General features: G+C 48.4%; 1 protein-coding gene and 1 long non-coding RNA gene across 2 annotated transcripts in view; one reads left to right on the top strand and one right to left on the bottom strand.

The window, feature by feature from the left end:
• Nucleotides 1–257: 257 nt before the first annotated feature.
• The window catches only part of LOC119400589 (nuclear distribution protein nudE-like 1), a 233,689-nt gene continuing 209,621 nt past the window's right edge, over nucleotides 258–24,325 (top strand). Inside the window, exons 1-2 of the mRNA XM_037667651.2 lie at nucleotides 258–272; nucleotides 750–898. Of these exons, the coding sequence (XP_037523579.1) occupies nucleotides 258–272; nucleotides 750–898 (164 nt within the window). The remainder of the gene's footprint in view (nucleotides 273–749; nucleotides 899–24,325) is intronic.
• On the bottom strand, nucleotides 22,060–22,932 carry LOC125759239 (uncharacterized). Its single transcript, XR_007416812.1, has 2 exons — nucleotides 22,677–22,932; nucleotides 22,060–22,254 (listed from the first exon to the last, which is right to left on the bottom strand). It is a non-coding gene; the product is annotated as an uncharacterized LOC125759239 (long non-coding RNA).

Genomic DNA, 24,325 nt, shown 5'->3' with positions numbered 1-24,325 from the left:
TCATTTGTCAAGTGAAGAGGGAGCGATTTCTAGCTGACTTGAAGAATTGTAAGTTCCAGGCCGTGTGCTGCACTATAATGTTTGGCTCGCATGTTCTTAAAGCCTCGACTACAGATCGGCAGCGTTTTCTGACCATGCTGAAAAAGTGTTGCAAGGCCCCTTTAATGTTACACCTATCATTTTCCATTCCATTGTGCACTGCATTGTCCTTAAATTTTTATATGTTCCCATTGTGGTCGTTGAAATGTCAGTTCCATATGTTAGAACTGGCAGTATGCAGTGATTTCACACTTTGTTTTAGGGACAGTAACCAATTGCCTATCATGATTTGGAAACGCCTGCTGCATGCGCTTCGGCCCAGCTTTGTTTTGGCCTTGGAAAACTGTGAAAACCTTAATAGGAGACCTCTCTTTGAGATGTGGCAGTTGTACCAAATTATTACCCTTTTCTTTCCTTCTTTTTGTTCCTTCATTTGCTGTTAGATTTGCACATTGCAGTGCAGTGGCCATCTGAAGCCCCCCATTCTGCTTTTTACAACAGTGCCAAGATAATCATCTTGCACACACAGAAAGTAGCATGGTTCGCAGTACAAGCTCAGATATTGCGACTTTCATCCTGACTTTTGTTAGAAGTGCTCTAAACAAAACTTGCTTTTTTTTCAGCCTGCACTTCATGGTAGTGAAGTAAAACCTGTGAGCCTGAAAATTTACTCCTGCTTATAGTACAGAGCCCTTTTGTTGTGTGTGCAGGAGAAGCTTCAGCAGAGCAAGCAAGAGAGTTCTCGGCAGGTGCTCGACTTGCAGGCACAGCTTGAGGAGGTGACTGCCTCCAGGGAAGAGATGCACAACTACATCCGGGAGCTGGAGCAATCCAATGATGACCTGGAGCGCGCAAAGAGGTATGCTTCTTTTGGCACAGTAGACAGGATGACTGGAAGAATGGCGGTTACAGTATGCTGTAGTGCCACCATACAAAAAGCCATTTATTTGCGCAGTATACCAGCTACTCAAATTATACAAGCATGCCAGTGTAGCCAGTTGCAGAATCAAAGAGGTTTGACATGCTCCGTTTGGCTAACAAGCGAGCAGTGTTCGCCCCAGCCAGAAATCAAGTCATTCGCAAGTGAGGTCTTGAAATGGGAGGGGGAGAGGTTGTGTTCAATAGAATGCGTTGCTGGGCGAGTTGGTGCATTGTCTGAAAATAAAAGCAGAGTGCAGAAAAATACTGGAGACAAGAAGACGGGACGGGCGCTCGGGGTTGTGTTCGCGGCCCAGTGACATGAAGTGAGCACGCTAGGCCACTGCAGGCTCCATACTAATAACAGCTTTTAATTTGGTGAACATTGCTTATATAGAAGAGCACTGTGGCGCCATCTGTAGCACATGACCTGAATCATGTCGGCAGTGCTACATCTGTTCTTGCCTCAACATTAACCGAAAACTGTCACGACTTGTGACAGCCAAACAAAATCATTGCACCAACAAAATTACAGTAAAGTCATGGTGATCAAGTTTATTGCACATAATGCCTGAACCTTGCTCGCGATCTTCGCTCCTGTGTGGAACAACGGAGCCACGACTCCACTGTGCGATAGGAGGTTTCCGAGTCACCAGAATCATCGGCGTCCAGTCTCGTGTTGCAGTTATTGGACTGTCTGACTGTGGTGGGGTGCTTGGTGTGGAAGGAGGCAGTCCTGACTTCAACGGTTCTGGGCACTGTGCAGCTTGAGGCATGGTGCTCTTTGTCTCCAAGGACAGTGTCTGAGTCTGCTGGCATGCTTGAGCCCATGTCCCTCTACAGTGACTCTTGTCCCACCATTGCTCCTTTTGGTATGGCTTCATGGGGCACAACAGACAACTGGGAGGCATTCCACGTTCGGCTCTCCTTGAGGAGGAATGACCAATGTGCGTTGGGATTTTGAGTTGAGCACCAAAAGTAGGGGTACCTTTCTTTCCGGAAACTGGATGTTTTGCCCACACAGGCACCCACTTTGAATTTGGGCTCCCTGGCTGCTCTTCGCTTGTCTGCATGCAAAGCCTTGTTTCTTTGTTCATACTGTTGGAGCCCGCAATGACAAAAGTTGGCAGGGAAAGTTAAAAGTTTCGCTGTTGTGAGAGTTTCATTTTCACAATACAGTGAACTCCCGTTAAGACGAACTCGGTTAAGACGAATTCTCGCTTATACCGAACAACACGGGACCATTTGTTTGGTTTCCCATAGACTCAATGCCAAAAAAATTCGCTTAAGACGAACCGCCCAACTGTACTCTTCTGTTAAGACGAACTTTCGCGATCATCGACAACGCTAGCGATTCTGTGAAACGAACACTGCAGTCTTGGTGGGGCATTCAGGCGACCGAGAAAAAGCAAAAAAGATGAAAAAAAGCACTTCCTGGAGCAAAGACGCGAAGCAAATCGCGACGAAGCAAATCGCGACGCAGTGGGCGCGAGATAAGCGAAGAAGACCGGTCAGCGGATAAAGCCAGAATACCCTCTCACCCCCAGCCTGTGGGTGGGGGAGGTGTGGGCTTTATCAGCAAAGAAAGCAACAAAAAGAGTGGGGGATTTACAACTTGGACCCTCAAGCCATTGCGTCCTTTTGTATTCCCCCCCATTCTTCGGCTTCCCAGCTGGAGTACAAAGGAGAACACAAGAAAACAAGAGCTTGGGGCCCCTCCGCCGTGGTCAGAGGGGCAAACGCAACGGGAGTGGGAAAGAAAAAAAAAGAAAGCGACAACATCAACAAAAATGGTCTGTGCATTACAATCGAGTACGGCGCACTCCCGCGGCGCACTCCCGTCACAGGGGTCAGGTGCATTGTCATCGCCATCACACAATGGCGGCCGAGCACATGTATTTTGTTTTGTGGTCAATTTGCGTTGGTTCGCGTAGGACCTGTACGCGTTCTATCTGTTTCCAGTGAAGTGCAAATTGTGGTGAGCCATTTTGATTATGGAAGCGCAAGACAAAGGATGGCTATTTTGCACAGTGAATATAGCTGCGTCGTGTCTTTTTCGTGGCGAGGCTTGTGACCGTGAGTAGCCCGATGGGATATCTTCAGCTGCACGTCGATCAGGAAAAGTTACTACGGGCCGAAAACGGGCAAATATCCGGACCTCGAAGAAAACCTTGCAGACTTTCTTAAGCAACTCAGCGTATAATGACTTTGTCAAGGCAAGAGCACGCGACCGAGGCGTATCCAGAAGTGATCTTAGAGCCAGCAAAACAGGCTCACAGAAGAAAACGAACTGCCAGGACAATAAATTTTACATTCTTTGAAGGAAAATTGTGCTTGTCTCTTAATTTTTTTTCTAATCGTCAACATAGGAGCGTGTTACAGTTTTATCATTAAAATGTGGTAGCAAATATCTTCACGAGCATTTTTATTTTTGAACATGCGAAATCGGGTGCTCGTAAGATTCGTGTATATACTCTGCTTGAAAGCATAGTCTTTATCTAGATGAGCCAAATAAATGCTTTTTCTTGTCTTTTTGCCCCCCATTGCAAGTCTACTCCATTCAGTGTTTTCAAGTAACATATTTGGATGCACTTGACATGTTAGCATGTCTCTTTTTGGGGGCACTTCTGATAAGCCGAACTCCTGATAAGACGAACAGATGACCGCGGTCCCTTCGAGTTCGTCTTAACGGGAGTCTACTGTATAACAAAGTAAACATAGGGAAAGGCTAAGCAAAATGGAAATTTTTTTCCAAAATTCTTGTCAAAAAGACTGGGTGTCCAAACACTGATACAGTAAAAGCTCGTTAATTCGACACCCGTTAATTCGGATAATTCGGACGGCGTTATTGGTCCCGGCCAAAGTGCATGTTAATCTATGGGACCAAACCTTCATTAATTCGTCACAATTCGGCTCCGCACCACTTAATTCGGACAAATGCTGACGGCTGCCGCTACACAAAAGTGTGGTAAAGCAGCGCTGGCACCACTGGAGTGAAACCGAAACCTGAGTGGCATCGCCATCGTCAACAACTAGTGGGGGCGATTGCAGCGTCACCGAACGTCGGCGTCTTCTTTCTTCGCTCCACTGCGCCTCCAACGCCATTTTCCCTTGTGTTATCACGTCGGCAACACGAGGGAAAATGGGAAACACAAAGGAAAAACACTCCTCCGCAAGTCATCGCCAACTGTTTTCGACGCAGTGGTTTTGTTAGGCCCGAGCTTGCAGCAATAGCTGACGATGGCATCGACGAGGTGTCAGCAGAGTCCACCGACGATGACTGCCCGACCTTCAATGCTGTCCTTCCCACAGATATGACCCTTCAGGACTACATCGCGATTGATGATTGTGTCGCCATGACTGGTCTCCTGACCGATCAAGAAATTAATAATGATGTCACGGGCACCCGCCCAGGAAGACCACAATTCTGACGAAAAGTCGTGCGAGGAGATGTAGCTGCGACCTCATCGCACCTCACGGGAAGACTTGGAGGCGCTTTTGATATCAGAGGACGTTTACCTGAGCACTTCCAACTAGAGGTGTGCACGGGCTCCGGGTAGCCCGAAAGCCCGACCCGGCCCGCAGGCCGGGCTCAGGCGGGCCGACGTACTTTCACCTCGGGCCCGGGCCGGGCTCGGGCTACTTGGAGTTTTATCGGGCCGGGCTCGGGTCCGGTGCAAAGCCCGACTCAAGCCCGAAATATAGAGAATGAACGGGAATTGTTTTCTAGCACGCATACAGCGCCTTTTCCGCGACCGCCCTTTACCGCTTTTCCTTTCCATTCGCCACTTTAAATAAAAGGGGAGCAGGTAAAGCACTGCCTCTGTTGCACTCCGACAAACAGAGAAGTAACACCACCTGAGCTAGTGACGGCGCCACGCGACTGTTCCACGTTAGATTTAAGGCCAAATCCCATATGAGTGAAAATGTACGCGACAGCGACCAGCGACCCGACGTAGATCGCCTTCGTGCAAGCTGACGCTTGCATTGGCATACCCCATACAAGTGACGGCTTTGGCGAGCGAACTCCATTGTTGCTGGCATGAGGTCGTCTACTTGTATAGCAAAAGTGCCGCGAACAGTCTCTATTAGAGACTGTTCGTCGTGTGTCGTTTGATCATATTCGATATGCTCAATAAAATGCCAAATTACCGGAAAACAATGTTTTGTTTTCGCAGCGAACCTTCAAAAAGCCGGGCCGGGCCGGGCCCGGGATTGTGTTTTCGTACGTCGGGCCGGGCCGGGTGGGCTCGCAGCACTTTGCCGTCAGGCTCGGGCGGGCCTTCGACAAAGTCAGCGGGCCCGGGCCGGGCTCGGGCTCGGAAATACGACCCGTGCACAGCTCTACTTCCAACAGCTTGCATGCTGTTGGCCATTTGAAAGAGTTAAGAAAAACTGTAATGTCAGCCGGAATCTGCGCGAAAATGCAGACGACCATTACAAAATACTTCACCAAATGAAGGTATGCTTCTCCAACTATTTAAATGTTGTTTTTCCTGTTCATTCATTAATTCGGCATTTGGTTGATTCGGACATTTTCCCGGTCCCGTGAAATCCGAATTAACGAGCTTTTACTGTACAAGAGAAAGAAGTCAAGACACCACAAACGGTGTTTGTGGTGTCGACGCGTTATTGCTGGCGTAGCAATAAAGTGTTGTTTGTTAACCTAGCCTGTTGCCTTATTCGCCCGAACCCGTTGTAGCTGTGATTGCTCGCGCTACGGGAAGGGGACGTTGACACATGCACGGTAAGACTTTGCGCCTGGAACCAGAGCTAGGCTTCTGCACCAGCTGTGCACAGAGCGGACGCCTTCAACATATGTGACATATGTGGCTGCCAAAACTGAGATTGTCACACTTCGTACGGCAACTGACGCTTGCATAGCACATGTGTCTGCTGAGATTGCCACACTTCGTATGGCAGCTGACGCTTGCATAGCACCTGTGTCTGCTCTGATTGCCTGAGCTGACCACGCTGACAACAGGTCTCGTTGATGTAACCTTGTCTTTTATGGGTTAAGTGACACTCCTAATGAAAGCTGGCGTGAGTCCGAAAAACTAATCATTGATCACTGCATTCAGCACCTTCAGTCCCCCATTGATCCACATGAAATAGAACGCGCTCATAGGCTCGTATCTTATCGTAAAGGCAGGTCAGGGCCAGTCATTGTTAAGTTCGCACACTTCAAAGACAAAGATCACATTCTTTCATTAGCGCACAAATTTAAAGGATCAAGTTTTGGCCTTTCTGAAGATTTTTCCCCCGCAATTCGACTAGCTCGCAAACTCCTTATTGAATATGGAAAGACTAACAACCTCCACCTCAAGCTGCGTTACGATAAACTTCTCTCTGGTGGCAAAACCTTCGTCTACGACCAGCAGGCCAACAAGGTAGTTGAGCGCAAATCCTAGCAGTTACCCCAGTCTAAACCTCAAACACCCCAATGTAATCGTTCTTCCATAGCGTTCCTGCATACTAATATCCGTAGTGTCATTCCAAAACGTGATTCATTATGTGGCCTCATCAGCTCATTTTCGTGTAATGTTGTTTTGCTTACTGAGAAGTGGCTTAACTCATCCATTCACGATTCCGAGATCCTGCCCTGTTTCCTGACTTCGATATATTTCGCAAAGATCGAGTCGACAATACCTGTGGTGGTGGCGTCCTTATCGCCACGAGCCATGAGCTACGATGCATCCCGATATTAATTCAATCACCTCTTGAAATGTTATGGCTATGTTGCACTGCATCCTTCCCGTGCATCCTTCTTGGCATTTGCTATCGCCCTCCTTCTGCTGATGCCCCATTCCTGCCCGCTTTCCACGATGCATTGTGCCAGATAAATAAGTCGTATCCTAACATGCCTGTCTTGGTTTTTGTTGATTTTAATTTCCCATCTATCGCTTGGTCAAATCTCGCTTCCACACTAACAAAAAGTAACATGGCCAGTGAATTCGTCAACACATTTGGGTTATCGCAAGTCGTCAACAATCCCACTCGCACTACTGACCATTCGGCTCACGTTTTAGATTTAATATTAACTTCGCACCCTGAGAACCTTTCCGATATCGCGTACCTGAATGGTCTCAGTGATCATAAGATACTGCATGCTACTTTTTCATGTCACATGTGTTGATGCAAACGATGATTCGGGAGAGGTGAGGGAAAGACTGGCAAAAACAACGGTTACTTTAACAGAGCAACGTTTATTTAGATAAAGTAAAGTAAACTGCTGGAGAGACAAGAATACGGCATTTCTCCAGTTACACAGCCATCCCTCTTCTGCCTTCTGGCGGGGCCCGCGCTCAGTCACACACCCACGCTCACCACAAGGGATTCACTTCAGTGTCACATTACAGCTCCGGCCCGCACAGTGGTCGTGGCCTGGTGCCATCTTTCGAGCCCCATCTCGCACAACAAGGGCGTGCACACTCGGCCGTCCTGCAATTACCGACCGTTCCAGTCGGAATCACTGTCTGAAGTATCCGTGTCTATCTCGTCCTGGCCCCACAGCTTTAGCATGTCCACTGGAGCGATGCTGCTGTATGCTCTCTTCCGCGCTTTGCACTGAGCAGCATCCCGATGTGATATCGGTCATTGGGCAGTTTTGCCGTGATGATGTACGGTCCTTTGTATTTCTCAAGAGTATGAAGTTGGGCATGTTGGTAATGCATAACTGATCACGTAGCGCAAAATTTGACACTGGACAAGAGAGGGACGAAGATGAGTGCTTACTTCCAACAAGGTTTATTTCGAGGAGCGTACACATATATACTCTCGAAATGCGAAAAACAAACAAATCATTCAAAAAGCACAACTGCCATGCGCGAAATTTTTACATTCTCAGGAAAGACAATTCTTTTTGACAAAGCCCGAGAGAGGGAGTGCTGATGCAGTTCAGCCCTAATCAACAAATCCTCTCTACCTCGATAATTTCTCTTGTCGTTCTATTTCTGTTTTTTTCCCACGATAACGGTGTCATGAAAAAAATGGTTTGCAGCCACACGTGCTGCAGTGCAATGCCAAGAAACCATCGCGACCATTCTTGACATTACAAGCATGTTCCCGGAGCCAGTCATTAATACAGCGGCCAGTTAATAGACTCTCAGTAAACGGACTCTCAGTAAACGGAAATCTCTTAAACGGAACTGCTGCTTAAATGGAACAACTGCCTTTAGTATGGTTGGTTTCATACCTGAATGTTTCAACCCAGTTCATCTCTCAGTAAACGGAACTCTTGTTAAACGGAACATATTTTCCTGGTCCCTTCAGGTTCCGTTTAAGAGAGTCTACTGTACTTCTCGCCGCATGAAAGAGGTATTTTATAGATTGCATTTGCTGTACACGTGACTAACGGGATTTTGTGCTTTTTTGAGCAACCACGTTTTGCATTTGAAACATCCTTAGTGCACAAGTACGACAGCTTTTTAGGGGCAGAAAAAACAACCTTCACATTGGCCCGCTCCCCCACCTTTTTCAAGTTGTGGGAGACTCCATGTAGATGCGGGACTACAGCAAGCCTCTGAGGCCTTACTGGCTCAACATGTGGGAGCGCTTGTTCCGAGAGCTGAAGCTTCTTCACCAAACTTTCCGCGACTGAAACCTGTATGTGAGAGGGGTACCCGGCATTCGAAAGTCGCTCTGCTTGCTCTTTAAAACTGGCTGCTATGAGATGGGGGCAAGACTTTTGTAATGCATTGCGAAAGCACAAGTTTACAATACCTCTTTTAACGAGTTTTGTGTGGGCGGAATGGTACGGAAGCAGAGGTTTATTGCTCCTGGGCTGGTACGCCCAACAGGTGTGGTCTTAGTGAAAAGTAAAGGCTATGTCTAAAAATCGTAGAGTGTTGTTAGTTGGCAACTCGTAAGTTAACAGGAGGGGTTTAAACCGCTCTTTAATGAAACTGAGGATGTCTAGAGCACAGGACATGGGGTCACAGTCAAGAAGAATGAGGAAGTCGTCAACAAATCTAAAAATGCGCGTGATATGCTTGTCACATAGGTCGCCGGAAACGGTTCTGTCAAGCTTGGCTAAAAACAAGTCACTTAAGATTGGAGCAATACATGACCCGATGCATATACCCTCCTTTTGAAGGTGGGGCTTGCTGTCCCATTGGATAAAGGTAGCTCTCAAGTAAATGGATAAAAGTTCTAAAAAACTACTAGACGGCACGCCAGCACTGTTCTGAAACGCTATACAGTCGAACCCGGGTATATCGAACTCGCCAAAAAACGTTTATTAGTTCGATATATGGCATAATTCGATATAGGCCCGCTATAGGATTTTGACACAAAGGCACATAACAATAAAAAAAGTACTTTATTAATATGGTGGCTTACTTGCGTGCCCTACTTTGGAACAAAATAGTCCTGGATTTTCTTCTCTGTCAACGACTTCGCTGCCTGCGACAGCACGCACGCCTCCACGTTGTCCAACGAGTCGGAGCAGCTGAGGCCGCAACCTTCCACATTCACGCAATAGCGCCGGACCAGTGCAAGTGCACTTATCACTTCGGAGGATGTAGGCAATGGGCCATCGTCAATTTCCTTATTGCTGTCGCTTTGGCTCGTGGTCGGCACGACGTCTGCAACGTAGTCCTCATGTTGTAGCTCACCCATGATGGCGACATCATCGTCCGCACTGACGAACTCGTCGAATGGCGATCCGTCGATAGCTCCCGGGAACTGCCAGCTCGCTCCAAACTTCGGCGGAAACACCTGCGGTGTCTTCAGTGCTGTCATCGGAATTTGGGGTGTCATCACCAGGCATGCGGAAGCCGGCATGCCTAAAGCAGTTCTGGATCGTCTCCTTCGTGACATCTGCCCACGATCTACTCAACATAGAAAGAGCTCCGAGCAAGTCGATCTTAAGCTCCCTGTCGACACGAAAATTCTGCAGCAGCCTCTCCACCAGGCGCTTCCGATAGCCGGCTTTCAGTGCGCGTATAACGCCTTGATCCAGTGGTTGCAGTACAGACGTAGTGTTTGGGGGCAAAAAACGCAGCTCGATGTTGCTGAAGGTCGTACTGCAGTGGTGCGATGAACAATTGTCCACGAGCAGGCACACCTTGCGATTTCCACCTGCCAAATCATCATTCCACGACGATAGCCACCTGCCGAAAAGCTCCCCGGTCATCCATGCTTTTGAGTTTGCTCGGTAGGTAACTGGAAGCGACAGCGCATTTCGAAAACACTGCGGTGCCGTGCTTTTCCCGATAACCAGAGGTCGAAGCTTTTTCTATCCGTCTAAATTAGCTGCCAACAGCACGGACACACGAGCTTTGTTTGCCTTGCCGCTGCAAGTCTTGTCGCCACAACACGCAAGTGTCTTGTTTGGCAACATTTGCCAAAATAGAGCGGTTTCATCCGCCTTGAAGATATCTTGGGCTTGATATCTTGCTGCGATATCTCGCCAGTTTTCCTCGAGCCATTTGTTTACGCTGTCCAGGTCCGCCGCTCTGCTTTCACCTGTAACAGCTTTGCCAACGATGTCGTGCCGTTCTTTGAACCGTTGGAGCCAGCCTGAACCGCCTTGGAAATCGTTCCTGCCAAGCAGGAAAGCAAGGTCCTTGGCTTTCTGCTCGATCATAGGGCCGGACACCGGGATGTTTCGCGACCGAACGTTTACAAACCATTTGTAAACGGCCGCTTCAACATCTTCGTACACAGCAGTGCGCACACGTCGGGCGCCACGGGCACCTGGCCTTTTGTCCGACTTGGCCCTGATGTCTGCCTTGTTCTTCAGGATAGTACTCGAGGTGCTCCTTGGAATTTTGTATGCGGCGGCGACGTCGGACTTCTTTTCACCACGCTCGACCTGATTTATGATTTCGAGTTTCGCGACGAACGGCAAATTCTGCCTCTTTGCACAAGCCATGACGACAGCACGCCAATAAAGTTCACAGAGCACCAACAAGCAACACCACCAGCACGGACCACGCTGAATGAGGACTCGAGGAAAACAGGCAGCAGCAGGCGCACAAGCATAAAGAAAGAAAAAACGGCGCTCACTTCTACCGCCTCCGCGCCTCGGAAAAAGCACGATGGCCTCTGATTGGCTGTAAGCGCTGCGAGCGGGCCAGGATCATTTCTTGCAGGGGGGTGTTCGCCCGTGCACAACCGGGTCTAAACCACTTTTTCTAGGGTGGCACCGGCAGTTTTCCCCACCACCGCGAGGGAAAGCCAACTTGCTGGGGCACTTTTGAGGCACATGGAGTTTGATATATCGGTTGTCGTTGCTATTTTCGTTCGATGTAAACGTAACTTTTGCTATATATTCTCAATGTAAATTTACCGTGTTTAGAAATTGTTCGATATACGGGATAATTTGATATAAACGGGTTCGATATAGTCGGGCTCAACTGTACTACCCAACTTGTCAATGCATTCTTGTACACAACAAAGAAGTGATTCATGAGGCAGCGAATAATACAGGTCTTTTACGTCAATGGAAAATGCTCACATGTGCTGATTAGAATGAGGTCGGATGAAATCCAGAACTTGACTGGAATTTTTGACGAGAAATGGGTCGTCTACTGCTAAAAGGCCAAGCTTACTTTGCAAGAACAATGATTTTTGCCACGTGCCATTTTCTGATACGATGACATGAAATGGCTTTTCAGGCTTATGTGTTTTCACACATAAGCCTGCATCTTCGTCCCTCTCTTGTCCAGTGTCAAATTTTGCGCTACGTGATCAGTTTTGTATTTCTCCTTGAGTTTCCTGGATTCACCACATGCTGTAGGCTCTCGCTCGACCAAAACGACATCTCCCGGTTCGTAAGCCGGCGCTTCTGAACGTTTCTTGTGTTATCTTGCCTGCTGTTTCCATTGGTCTTTGCAAATGCTCTCGGCTGCGGATGTTCGCTTGGCCTCTACATGACGGTCGAATTCCTCGGCAAGAGCGTCATCCACGCAGTCGGCGTCGATGTTTCGTGGCCTATAGCTGAACAGCAGCCCAAATGGAGTGGTCTTCGTTGCTTGATGAAGCGTGCTATTGATTCCCCACTGCACCTGAGGTATAGTCGTGTCCCAGTCTTTGCTGTCCGTGTTCTTCGTCAAGCTCGCGACAGGTGGGATAATCATGCGATTGTATCGCTCGACTTGACCACTAGCTTGTGGCATCGCAGTGGCATTTTTCACGTGCTTGATGCTGAAGGCGTCACATGTTGCCTTGAATTTGGCGCTCGTGATGGCAGTTCCCCGATGGGTTATCACCTTCGCATGCTCTCTATCCGCAAGGGAAAGCTGATATGGGCGATACCTTACAGGTTCTTCGGCTGTAATTTCTATCTTCATTTCCGCTGCATTGATTGGTGCGGCCAAACTCTGCGACGCTGTGGGCAAAACAGTCGCGATACTCCTCGATGAGTCGGTCGAGTTTCTCACGGTTCTCTGGTGTGACGCTTGGGCCTGTTTTGATGTTCGCGCTCGCCGTTGAACATGGTTGCGTTGCACTGCAGCTCGATTTCACGTTCTGCATCGGCTCTTCAAGGTAGCACACATTCACTCGCGCAACCCGCTCGTGGGCTTTGACGTTGAATTCCTGGTACGAAATGTTCATCACAGGAATGCACACCTCGTTCGCCGCATCTGCGTTGACGACGCAACGCGGTATGCAATGTTCGTGCCCCTCTTGGCACCTGAGTTGGGCGTCCACAAAGACATCCACATTGGGTTCGCTGCCTGTAACGTAGAGCTTGACAAACCCAACGTAGTTCGGCGGAACCACCGTCGACTCTTTGGCTCAAAGACACACCAGGCACCTCGGAAGATCCGGAATTTCGATGGATTGTAGCGTGTCGTCACCTTTGTCCACATTTTTTTCCTCAAAGATCCGCACAGTGTTCTGCTGCCTCATAATCGTAACGTGAGGCTGCTCGGTGAAGGGTGTCCCACAATGACAGGAATCGCCTGTGACTCGTTCGGCACGATCAGCACGGCGATGTCGGCTGTTGCCTGGTCGACTGTGAGGTTAACGGTCGCCTCACCACACGGCGTCACACGTCCTTACTCGGAGCGCCCGATGGTCAGCGGCTTCCCTATCAATGAGTATTTGATCCCGATCCGATCTGCATCCTCACCGAGGTCAACGTACGCTCTCAGTTTGTTCCCGGTAACTTTAGCCAGCATGAAGTAATTTTCATTGGCCGCGTCTGCAGCACGGATGTTAAGATCCATCACTCTTTGAAAGAGGCGCGGCCCTCTTTCCCTTTCCCTGCAGTTTTGGGGTTCGTGTCCACTTCGGTTACAAATGTTGCACCTCTCAACTGCCCTCCGCTGCGGACTCGGGCTGTTGAGAGAGAGATGACCGTACTTGTTGCAGTTAAAACAGCGCAGCCCTCCTTTTTCAGAAGGGGGGTTTTCCTCCTCGGTCCAGACGGTTTGGTCTCTCTCCTCGGTTCAGTTTTGTTGGTTTTGTTGACTCTCGTTCAAGGCCGTTTCCGCGGCTCGGTTTTCCTTGTTGCCGTGGCTCGTAAGATTCTGAATTTCGCTCGCCCTGGAATGTTTTATGTCCCGGGAGCCGACGGTTCCGACGCGCTCTTCGAGACGCTTGAGGCAACACAGAAGCTCCTCCAGAGAGCCGTACGTGCGGGTGCTGATGGCTCGGATGGTGCCCTGATCGTTTAGGCCGGTGATCAAATATTTGACACAAGCCTCATCGCTCAGGTTGCAACGAGCAGGGTGCGTACAGGTCCTTGAAATCCTTGAAAACCCTTGAATTTGAAAAATCCGTTTTCAAGGCCCTTGAAAGTCCTGGAATTTTTTCCGGTCCTTGAAAGTCGTTGAATTTCTTGAGCAATGTGACCTCCGTAATGGGGTAGATTGGCTCCGACCTGACAAACTCCCCTTTTCGGGAACAGTAATTCAGCGCGAGTGCAGCGCTTTGCAGAACTGCTTGAGAAAAAGACAAAAAAAAACACCGCGTCAAACCGCGAGTCAACGAAGCGAACGACACGTACCAACCACTCTTCGGTGCTGGCCCCTTGCCAGCGTTTACACTGCCTTAGTTGTCCCCTCTTTCGCCACCCGTCGGGCTCGTCGGGCTGTCTTGTCAATGTTGCCAGCAGTTTGTGGGATCCGTGATCGTGTGTTCTTATTATTGCCGGCTCTCAGAGCACACGGAAGACAGCAGACGCGGTCGGTTCAACGAACACGTTCAAGTTTATTATACACTGCTTTTACATTCGGCGAGCTCGCCGGCCGAATCTTATTACAATCTAGTCATTCGCTAAAACAATTACATGCGGACAATGAATACTTGGATAACATAACCCACACTCAACAACGTAACACATGAAATACACCATAACATACGACAAGCAATAACCGCGAATGCGGCGTCGCGAGGACGCACGACTCGCCACTACGAGGGGCCCCGAGGGAAACGAGCCGCGGTATCGTCCCCCAGCGGGACCCACCGCGGGAGCCGCCGTCCACGCCAGCTGCCAAATCCCAAGAGACTCCTTTTTCCCGCCCGGCGGCCTCGCCCGCTTCTCTCCGGTGGCGTGGCCGTCACTCACGCGCAAACCCCAACGCTCGCGAGCCCAGCGCCACTGCCGCCAACGGCCTATCCGCGAGGCGTGCGTGCGCCATTAGGCGCAGACAACTTTACAGGGGCTGATAGCACCCCCACATCCCCCCCAACCTTAATTCAACACATATCCCGAAAAAAAAAAAGTTGAAAACAAACAGCTACACAAGCTCTACGACAGACAACACATGTGGCCTAAATGTCCCTAAAGTTATGTTATCCAAGTATTCATTGTCCGCATGTAATTGTTTTAGCAAGTGACTAGATTATAATAAGATTCGGCCAGCGAGCTCGCCGAATGTAAAAGCAGTGTATAATAAACTTGAATGTGTTCGTTGAACCGACCGCGTCTGCTGTCTTCCGTGTGCTCTGAGAGCCGGCGATAATAACACACGATCACGGATCCCACACTCAACAACGTAACACATGAAATACACCATAACATACGACAAGCAATAACCGCGAATGCGGCGTCGCGAGGACACACGACTCACCACTACGAGGGGCCCCGAGGGAAACGAGCCGCGGTATCGTCCCCCAGCGGGACCCACCGCGGGAGCCGCCGTCCACGCCAGCCGCCAAATCCCAAGAGACTCCTTTTTCCCGCCCGGCGGCCTCGCCCGCTTCTCTCCGGTGGCGTGGCAGTCGCTCACGCGCAAACCCCAATGCTCGCGAGCCCAGCGCCACTGCCGCCGACGGCCTATCTGCGAGGCGCGCGTGCGCCATTAGGCGCAGACAACTTTACAGGGGCTGATAGCACCCCCACAAGTTTAAGTTGTCTTGTCAATGTTGCCAGTAGTTTAATGCACATTCACTGTCGTTCATAGAGTTTCTTACACTGTCGTTGTACTACCATCGCGCCCATAAGAACGGAAAATTAAAAAAAAAACTTCTACAGCGAGACACCAAAAGTACTAATTCTAATGACAGCATCTGACGCTTAATAATTGGCTTCGACGCTGTATTTTTATTTTTTAGCAGACATTAACAACACAGGCATAGCGGATTCTCGTTTAGCTGTTGGCAACATTGACACAATGCCAGTCTGTGTTTGTGCTGTGTGTGTCTACACTAGTCTCTACACTATGCTTCATCGCATCATGCATGGCGCTTTGTGTGTGATATCTGGTTTGTGGTGCACGTGCGTTGTGTTGTGATGAACGCTCGCGTAGAACGGGAGTTTCATGGTCAGCTTCCATCTTTTAATGTGAGCGGCATCAATTGTGAAACTCTGGAATTATGCCGGGAAAGTGCAAGTTTCAAAGCGGGTGGCTTAGCCACGACTGCTATAACAAATAGATTTCGCCGGACCCGACAAACCCTCACCGAGCCTCGTGTAAACGATGCCGGAAAACTTTCGACATTGCGACGATGGGTGAGTCGGCTCTGAAGAGCCATATGAAGAGTGCCAAGCACATTAGTGCAATGAAGGCGGCGGGAGCAAGCACAGTACTCAACTACCTCGTCCCGAGGACAGAACAGTAAGGTGACTTGTTGGGCGAGTTGGTTCATTTTTACGGTAGAATAGCGCAAATACGAAGACGAGAGAAGATGGGAGACGAACAAGCGCAAACTATCAACTGATTTTATTCGTAAAGCGCACACATATATAAACGAGCAAGGTCATAGTCACGAGTCACCTTAGCAAACAATAAACTCGATTAGTGGCAGGCGTTCAAGTAATCTACCTCTGTAGAATGCAACGTTGCGATGGCCTGCCTAAGGGCGTCACTCAAGAAGTCGTGCCCTCATCGCATGAATGAGAGTTTTTCACGGCAGATAGAGAGGCTCCGGCAGTCTAGGTTCCCAGAGCGTCATTTGGCCGTCCTGAGCGAAAGGATCTTGCAAAAGATGAAAATGGAGGCGCGGGGTGGAAGTCAAGTGAGGCAGAAGGAAGGGAAACCTTTTGTAAGCATTCCGTATGTTCACGGTGTATCCCATAGGTTGAAGAAAGTGGGTAATAGGTTCGGATGCAGTGTGGTTTTTTCTGCTGCAGACAAGCTTGGGCGTGTATGCGCGGCCGTTGGTAAGAAGTTGCTAGGGCAGAGCAAGCGGGACCACGGGTGCGACATCAAGCACCGTGATAAATTGGTCGACTGTGGCAGAGGGGTAGTATATCATATACCGTTATCTTGTGGTAAATGCTATGTCGGCCAGACGGGACGATGTGTGAACAACAGACTGTTAGATCATAAAGCTTCATTGAGGGGAACACCTTGTTCTAATCTGTCTTTACATTGCAGGGAGTGCGGCTGCGCACCCTTGCTATCAGAAGCTAAGGTGCTCTCAAGATTAAAAGAGAAGGTTGCGCGAGAAATTGAGGAGGCTTTCTTCATTAACAGATCGGGCGAGGCATGCATAGCGAGGCCATCTATCACGTTGCATTCCACAGAGGTAGATTACTTGAACGCCTGCCACTAATCGAGCTTATTGTTTGCTAAGGTGACTCGTGACTATGACCTTGCTCGTTTATATATATGTGTGCTTTACGAATAGAATCAGTTGATAGTTTGCGCTTGTTCGTCTCCCATCTTCTCTCGTCTTCGTATTTGCGCTATTCTACCGTAAGACAGAACAGTGCGCTAGTGCAAGTGAAGGACCCACCCGCGCTGTGTCATCGCAAGCTATGAATTTAGATCGTGCTTGTCAGACCCATGACATGGTCACAGACGCTGAAATTTTGTGGACCTTGAAGGTGGTCACTAGCCATTATTCTTACAGGTCTTCCTCACAAGCTGCCGATCTCTTTAGGCGCATGTTCCCTGATAGCGATCTTGCGAAAGGTTTTTTCTGTGGAGAGAAAAAATGCTCATATATAGCGTGCCACGGGCTTAGACCTTTTTTTCAATCAGCTTTGCAGAGGGAGGTTGAAAACTCAGATTTCTACGTCGTTCTTTTTGATGAATCTGCTAATGAATTTATGCACCAGAAACAAATGGATGTACACGTGAGATACTGGAACTCCTCGCACAACGTGACAACAAAATATCTCACATCTATCTTCATGGGGCATACGACTGCTGACGACATCCAGCAAAAGTTGTTGAAGGCCCTTGAACCTTTACCACTTAGAAAGATTGTCCAAATTTCTATGGATGGACCCAATGTTAACTTGAAATTATTCAGGTCCCTGCAAGCAGACTTGCATGAAAACTACCAAGTGCAGTGTCTTGATGTCGGCACATGTGACCTGCACGTAGTCCACAATGCCTATAAGGCAGGTGTCGTGGCCAGTACATGGGGACTTGATGTCCTACTGTCAAGTCTGAGCATGCTCTTTGACAACTCCCCGGCACGAAGAGAAGATTCTACAGCCGTAACTGGGCAGAGCACATTTCCACTGAAGTATGTAGCGCATCACTGGGTGGAGAACGTCAGGGTAATAGAAAGGGCCCTGCTTCTCTGGAGCGACATGAGAAAATACATAGAAGCAGCAAGGAACAAGAATGTCACCCTACCAAAGTGCGCTTCTTTTGAGAACTTGTGTCTGTTCTTCTGTGACCCTCTTATGTTGGCAAAGCTGAACTTTGCCCTAATTGTTGCTTCAGCTGTCAGATCCTTCTTGGTTGAATACCAAGTAGACAAACCTATGGTTTTCTTTTTGGCAAGAGACCTCGAGACAGTTGTAAGAAAGCTGCTCATGAAGTTCATGAAATGCTCAGTTTTGTCTGCAACGGGGATCAGTGGCCTTTTGAGGCTAGACATTGAAGATCTGAGCAAACATGTTTCGCTGGAAAAAGTGGACATCGGCCACACATGCCAGCAGATTATAAAAGACTGCAAAGCAAGTGCAAAAGATGTGTTCCAGTTCAAAATGGAATGCAAGAAGTTTCTGATAGCCATGACAAAAAAATTCTCGACAAAAGCCCTTTGAAGTTGACCCTTGTCAGAGGCCTGTCCTGCCTGGACCCACGGCTTATGTGCTGCAAGCCAGATGAATGTCTCTCAAGCCTAAGGAAAGTGGTTGATGCTCTCACTGCAGCTCACAGATTTGACGAAAAGCAACGAGACTCTCTTTTAGCTGAATACACGGAGCTGTTGCAACAGGAAAAGAATCAGCTTCGACTCTTTCAGAAAGGCTCAAATAGGCTAGATGAATTTTTCCATGAGCTGATCGGCCTAAATTTCCCATATGGTGAGCTTTGGAATGTTGTCAAATTGCTACTTGTTCTCAGCCATGGCCAAGCAACAGTTGAGCGTGGGTTTAGCATAAACCGTCAAGTTGCTGTAGAGAACCTCACAGACTTGTCCTATGTGTCACAACGCATCATATGTGACGCTGTAGAGAAAGCTGGTGGTATTCTAAGTGTCCCCATCATGAAGGAACTACGGATATCAGTCAATGGAAATCAATGGAATCTGTTAAACGGAACTGCTGCTTAAACGGAACAACTGCATCTAACACGATTGGTTTCATACTTGGATTCTGCACCCCTGTTCATCTCTCAGTAAATGGAACTCCTGTTAAATGGAACACATTTTCTTGGTCCCTTCAGGTTCCGTTTAACGAGAGTCTACTGTACTTCCAGTACTTTTTCAGAAAACTCGCGCAAAACCTGTAAAGGGAGTGCCACTTTTGAAACAGTGGAACACACCTCATTATCAAATCAAATCAGAAAAACGAATACATGAAACAATTGTTGCGTGATCGAAAGGGTGTGATAGTGAGGTTATGACACTGCCTTGTCACATACCCAGTGGAGAAAGATACTAATTTGCTAACGTCTATCTTATAGTGCTTGTGATATAAACTGATAGCATAAAAATTTGAGATGACAAATTCAGTTTCTTTCACTTATTGGTGGAAGATTAGCTCTCACCAGCTGTACACTCACAGATGTACAACCATAACTGTCATTTATAAAAAGGGCTGCCTTTCTCTCTATGTTTTCAGTCTTGTTTGTATTATTCAAGGTGGGCTAAGACTTCCTTTGGTCAAAAAATTCAATTTTGGGATCTTGCAATCACCTGATAGAGAAGCTCTTTATATTTTAGTAAATACAGTCGATCCCGGATATATCGAACTCGAAGGGAACCGCGAAATAGTTCGATATATATCGATAGTTCGAAATACGAAATATGCGTATTTAGGGATTTAATTAAAGCACTGCAGGCATCGACACAGTTTTCCTAAATCGTAAAAAGCGCGAACATAACTATTCGCTCACATATGCTAAAGAACAAGGCGAGAACTTCTTTTGCAAGTTAGCGCACTTTTATTTCGCATGCAAATAGTCCATAAACTTGTCTTGCTTCTGGCGCGCCGTGAATTTATCAAGTCATCGTCAATATCTTTCCAGATAAGTAAATTCCACACCTTCGGCCACAACAGCGATGATCGACGCTGATGCGAGCTCTGTAGCGCGGTAAAGGGTTTAGCGATGGCAGCAGCGGCTGGCATCTTCAAACCGCATGGGTCCATTTCCGCAGCACTGGCAACGTCAGCTATGATCTCGGCATCGATGCAATCAGAAACAGCTACATCGTTATCTGCACCGATAAAGTCACTCGCTGTGCTCCCGTCCGATACGACGCCCGGAAGCGCTAATAAGTCGCGAAATTCACTGACGCACCGTACGCCGTAGTCGGCGGTCATGACGCTCCCAAAGTCGTCACCTGGCACCAAGGTAACCAGAGTCATTCAATGCTTCTTATGGTCACGAAACTGCCGCGTCAGATTCATATGGAGCCAGCGGCCGCCGCCAGAAGCGCAGCTGTGCTTGAGAGGCGATGCGAACGCTGCTATCGCTGGGGTTGTGTGTGGGAAGCCTCGGTGTTTAAGCTTTCTAAACTTCCGCTACGGTCGCTTTGCTTTCACGCTTTTACTTGTAGCACTCAGCATGCATAAATACATTTCTGAACGCGTTTTCTGTTTTAAAATGAGCACCCGGGAGGAAAAAAGAACAGCTCAATTAAAACATGCAGCTCGCGGTGGTATCAGCAGAAAAAATACAAAAATTCGAAACGCCGTAGCAGGGGACTTCTGTATGACGTTTGCCACCTGCAGGCACAGCTGTTTCACCATGCTCGTAAGTCGCTCGCTGTACGCTGCCGGCCGCAAGTCGATTCGTCTCGCCTTCACGCTAGATGTTTGACAACAGTTGTGGCATGTAGAGAAAGACACAGTTTGACCTGTACTTTATTCCAGAAGACATTATTCTCTGTGAAGCATATTCTACGCAACGTTTCTTTCACCTGCACCGGCAACGCACTCACACCGGCCGCCGGCCGGCTTGGTGCCGACGACGTAGCGAAGCCTACTTCGTATCGCTTCGTAGTAGCAGGTAACTCTGCGGGAATACAACCGCTGACGAACAGCTTACTCTTGTTAACGCCGGCAGTGTTACTCGTAGTTCTTCCTCATTCGGCACATTGAAGCGAGTTATCCGTGGCGTCCGGGCTCGAAGGCTTGCACTTGTTTGGGTCCGGAAGCTCGATAGGGAAGAAACGTGGGTGAGCGCGCTCGCTCGCTTCGTGCGCCGGCGAGAGTTGCACTTGACTCTCATAACAGCTTCTATTCGTTGTAATAGTGGTTCGCTTTCGCTCTGGGGTACAACTGATATGACTTGTTTTCGTCTAGCCGACAGGGCCGAGCAGTGCAGCACTTAGCAGGTGATCAGCGCGCAGTTACACTCCCCGTTGGTCCCTTTCTTGCCAGGCGTTTGCGCACGACACGCACAACGGTGCGGTCTAAAGAGGGCGTCGGCGACGCTCGGAGCAGGGGGAGGTTACTCCGTATACCTCCCATAGGATGCCTTAATTCATGACGTCAGCGCTGGCAGCGCCAAACGTCCCTTCAGTTAATATCCTGGCGGCTGGGATTCAGAGACTCGAACGGCAGAATGGCGGCGCACACGGTATGCGTCGTCATGGCAACACTAACACCAGCCGCGCCTCCTCTCCTAGCACCCTCGCGCGCGCCGTGTTTTTCTCTTTTTGTTTTGTTTGCGTGCGCGGGCTCCCTCTCTCTTTCTTTATGACCCCCTTGCCCCTCCGCCGCGTGTTGCGCCGTGCAGCGCGCCGGACGCTTTTTCTTTTTTTTGCATCCGCTGCGCGTGCTGCGCCGCGCGTTCGTTGCGCGTTTGAATGTGCGCAATTTGCAATCAGGCATTCTGCAAACACTGCAGTCGTGCAGCATGTGCCAGAACGCAAAAGAATGAATTGCAATCACAACACAAAATATCTTTCGTCGCTTTTTATTCTCCTCGTTTCCGAAAATCAACATTCTATCAAATGTGGTGCGATACAGGCTCAGGATATTAACACAGACGTGTTCATGATCACTAAACAACACGAAAGTTCGCGGCAATGTTAATTTAAAGAACAGTGGAAAAAAAAAAACAGAACATAACACTAGGGCACATATTGAAAAACACAATATTTATACTGACAAAAGTGCAGAACAGCTTCTGATATATGCGCACGATATTGCACAAAATTATCATAAGTAACAAAATTGAACATTCCTGAAATGCAAAAACAATGAAAGCAGTTGAAATACCTAAAAGTAGAATAATAATGTAGCGACCATTTTAAAGATGTCAAAATGAACTCCACATATAACACAACTAATATTGGCCGCACTTTATTGACTACATTTCCAAAAACGTTGATTTTCATATAACTAGTGATGATAAACGCGGAGAAAATAAACGGCTGATATCGGATGATTCATGGCATCTCTTCTTGAAGTGCGCCGATTCTGCAATTCTTCAGCTTTTCTCTGGGCGCACCGATCAGCTGTATTGCGTTCCGAAATACGCCCTAAAGAAAAGGGCAAGTTTCAATCAGATAAAGAGCGCCGTCGATTCGTGCAAAAGTGAACTCGTTTGTTCGTCTCAGAGCAGCATAAGTTTTAATACATCTACCTAATGTCTCACAAACGTGGTTATAGGCGATGGGGAGTATTTAACCGGAGACAAATGCAAAGCACACACTCAAGCACACGGTTCTGTGAGAGTTGTAAACCTGTAACTATAGTTACTTTGCATGGGCTTCATGTCCGCTGCTTGTTCGTACAACTATATAAACGCAGCATCCTGCCCTTTTCAAATCAGTCATTTTTGAAAACAGTAACTGTAGCCCCACTGCAGAGAACAGCTACTCGGTATGGACGTGAATTCAAATTGACACAATGAAAACCGCGACTCAAAGTTCGTTGTCTGTCTGTCAAAGGGCACGCTCACCTGTCGTTCTTTTGGGGGCCGGCACATATATTCCGGGACTTGTTCTGGAAGTATTCAAGCAACAAAGCACTATGCACGAACAGCGCGAGTCGTAAAACATCGCGTCGCACAAGCACACAGCGAGCGAGCACCATGAAACGGACGAGCGACGACGGCTAACGCACGCCTTACCAACGCCAGACACGAAACTTTCTAACGGATTTCAAAGTCGGCGGCGCCAGCAAGGCGGCGGAAAGCGCGCCTCCCGCAGGAAAGGGAGTTGATCCCGCCAGAGAGGGGGGTTGAAGAGAGTTGGGAGGAAAGAGACGGAACGCAGATTTTAACTCTGATCCCCAGTCGACAGATGGCGCCTCAATTTGCCATACCGGTCACGTGGGTTTCTTTCACTAGCCTGCTCGGAGCTCTTCACAGGCTGACTCACGTGGTCGTTTGCATGGTGGCCATGTGGTGGCTGCACAGTAGATGAGCGAGATCGAGGTTTGCGCTTTGTGAGATACGAAGGAAGTCCTTCAAAAATCCTTGGAACGGTGTCAGCCTTCAGCGTTGGTTTGTCGCGTTTCTGCGACACGGAGTCGCCGTTGATGTTAAAATCATACGCAGTGATAATGTCCGAGGCGTCGAAATAGTTCGCACACACACGTGTATACTTCGACTCAAAGTTAATTATCACCGCTTTCTTGCAGCGGTATGGCCCGCTTCCATTTCTCGCGCTGCTGCTTGTCTAACGGTAAACAAAACAACGACACCTTTTTGCTTCCCTCGTAGCCGGAACGGCACCCCGGCACGCAACACCTGTTAGGCATCCTAGTCCTGCGACAGCATTTGCTCTAACTTGAACATATGATATCCAGATAGATTTACCAGCGCAAAATAGACAGGACAGTTAGGAAGGACACACACACATAGCGCTGCACTCACAACTGATTTATTACTTCGAACGCAGGGCCTTTTTGTAGGCACGCGTCGAAGCAACAGAAAGATAACATCGAGAAAAGAAACGGTGGGAACCACGTGACACTGCTTGCCGAAAAGACAATCTACCGACGGTAACCGCGCAGTCGAAAAATTGTTACGCTACAAAGTACGCCCCCGATATGAAAGAAGTGACACTATAATTGATCTTAAAACCAACCGGCAAGCCAGAAAAGCCAAGGCAGCCACACAAGAAAGATAAAAAAAGGTATAAAACGTTAAAAACTAAAATGAAATATAAGAAATGTGTAGAGCACATGTTAAAAACTATTGTGTAAAGGACAGGGTAAAAACTATTAAAAAGTATTAAAAAGGTAAGCGCCGTAGGTACCTGACTTCCTTATTTGAGAGGGCAATGGAAGGCCTGCTGACACATTTGTCACCCAGCCTCTCGATTTCGGCTGCCTCTAAAATCTCTCTAACAATTTGCTCGCTATGCCTGGCTAAGACAGTGCAACCCTCAAAAATAAGGAAGTCAGGTACCTACGGCGCTTACCTTTTTAATACTTTTTAAAGACTAAGCGAGCTTAGTCTCGCTAGTGTGATCAGTCACGTTCGATTTTGGCTCGTCACAACCTGCGCTCGGCTCGTGGTCGAGTATGCTGTAGCTCGTACCATCCGCAGCACAACATGACATGCCGCTCGCTGCCGTTGCTGTGTGTGGCTTGGCATATGAG

Source organism: Rhipicephalus sanguineus, chromosome 7 (genome assembly GCF_013339695.2).
Source record: "Rhipicephalus sanguineus isolate Rsan-2018 chromosome 7, BIME_Rsan_1.4, whole genome shotgun sequence".
In the NCBI taxonomy this organism is placed as follows: Eukaryota; Metazoa; Arthropoda; class Arachnida; order Ixodida; family Ixodidae; genus Rhipicephalus; species Rhipicephalus sanguineus.
Note: the sequence above shows the minus strand (reverse complement) of the source record. Positions and strands in the feature narration are given on the sequence as shown.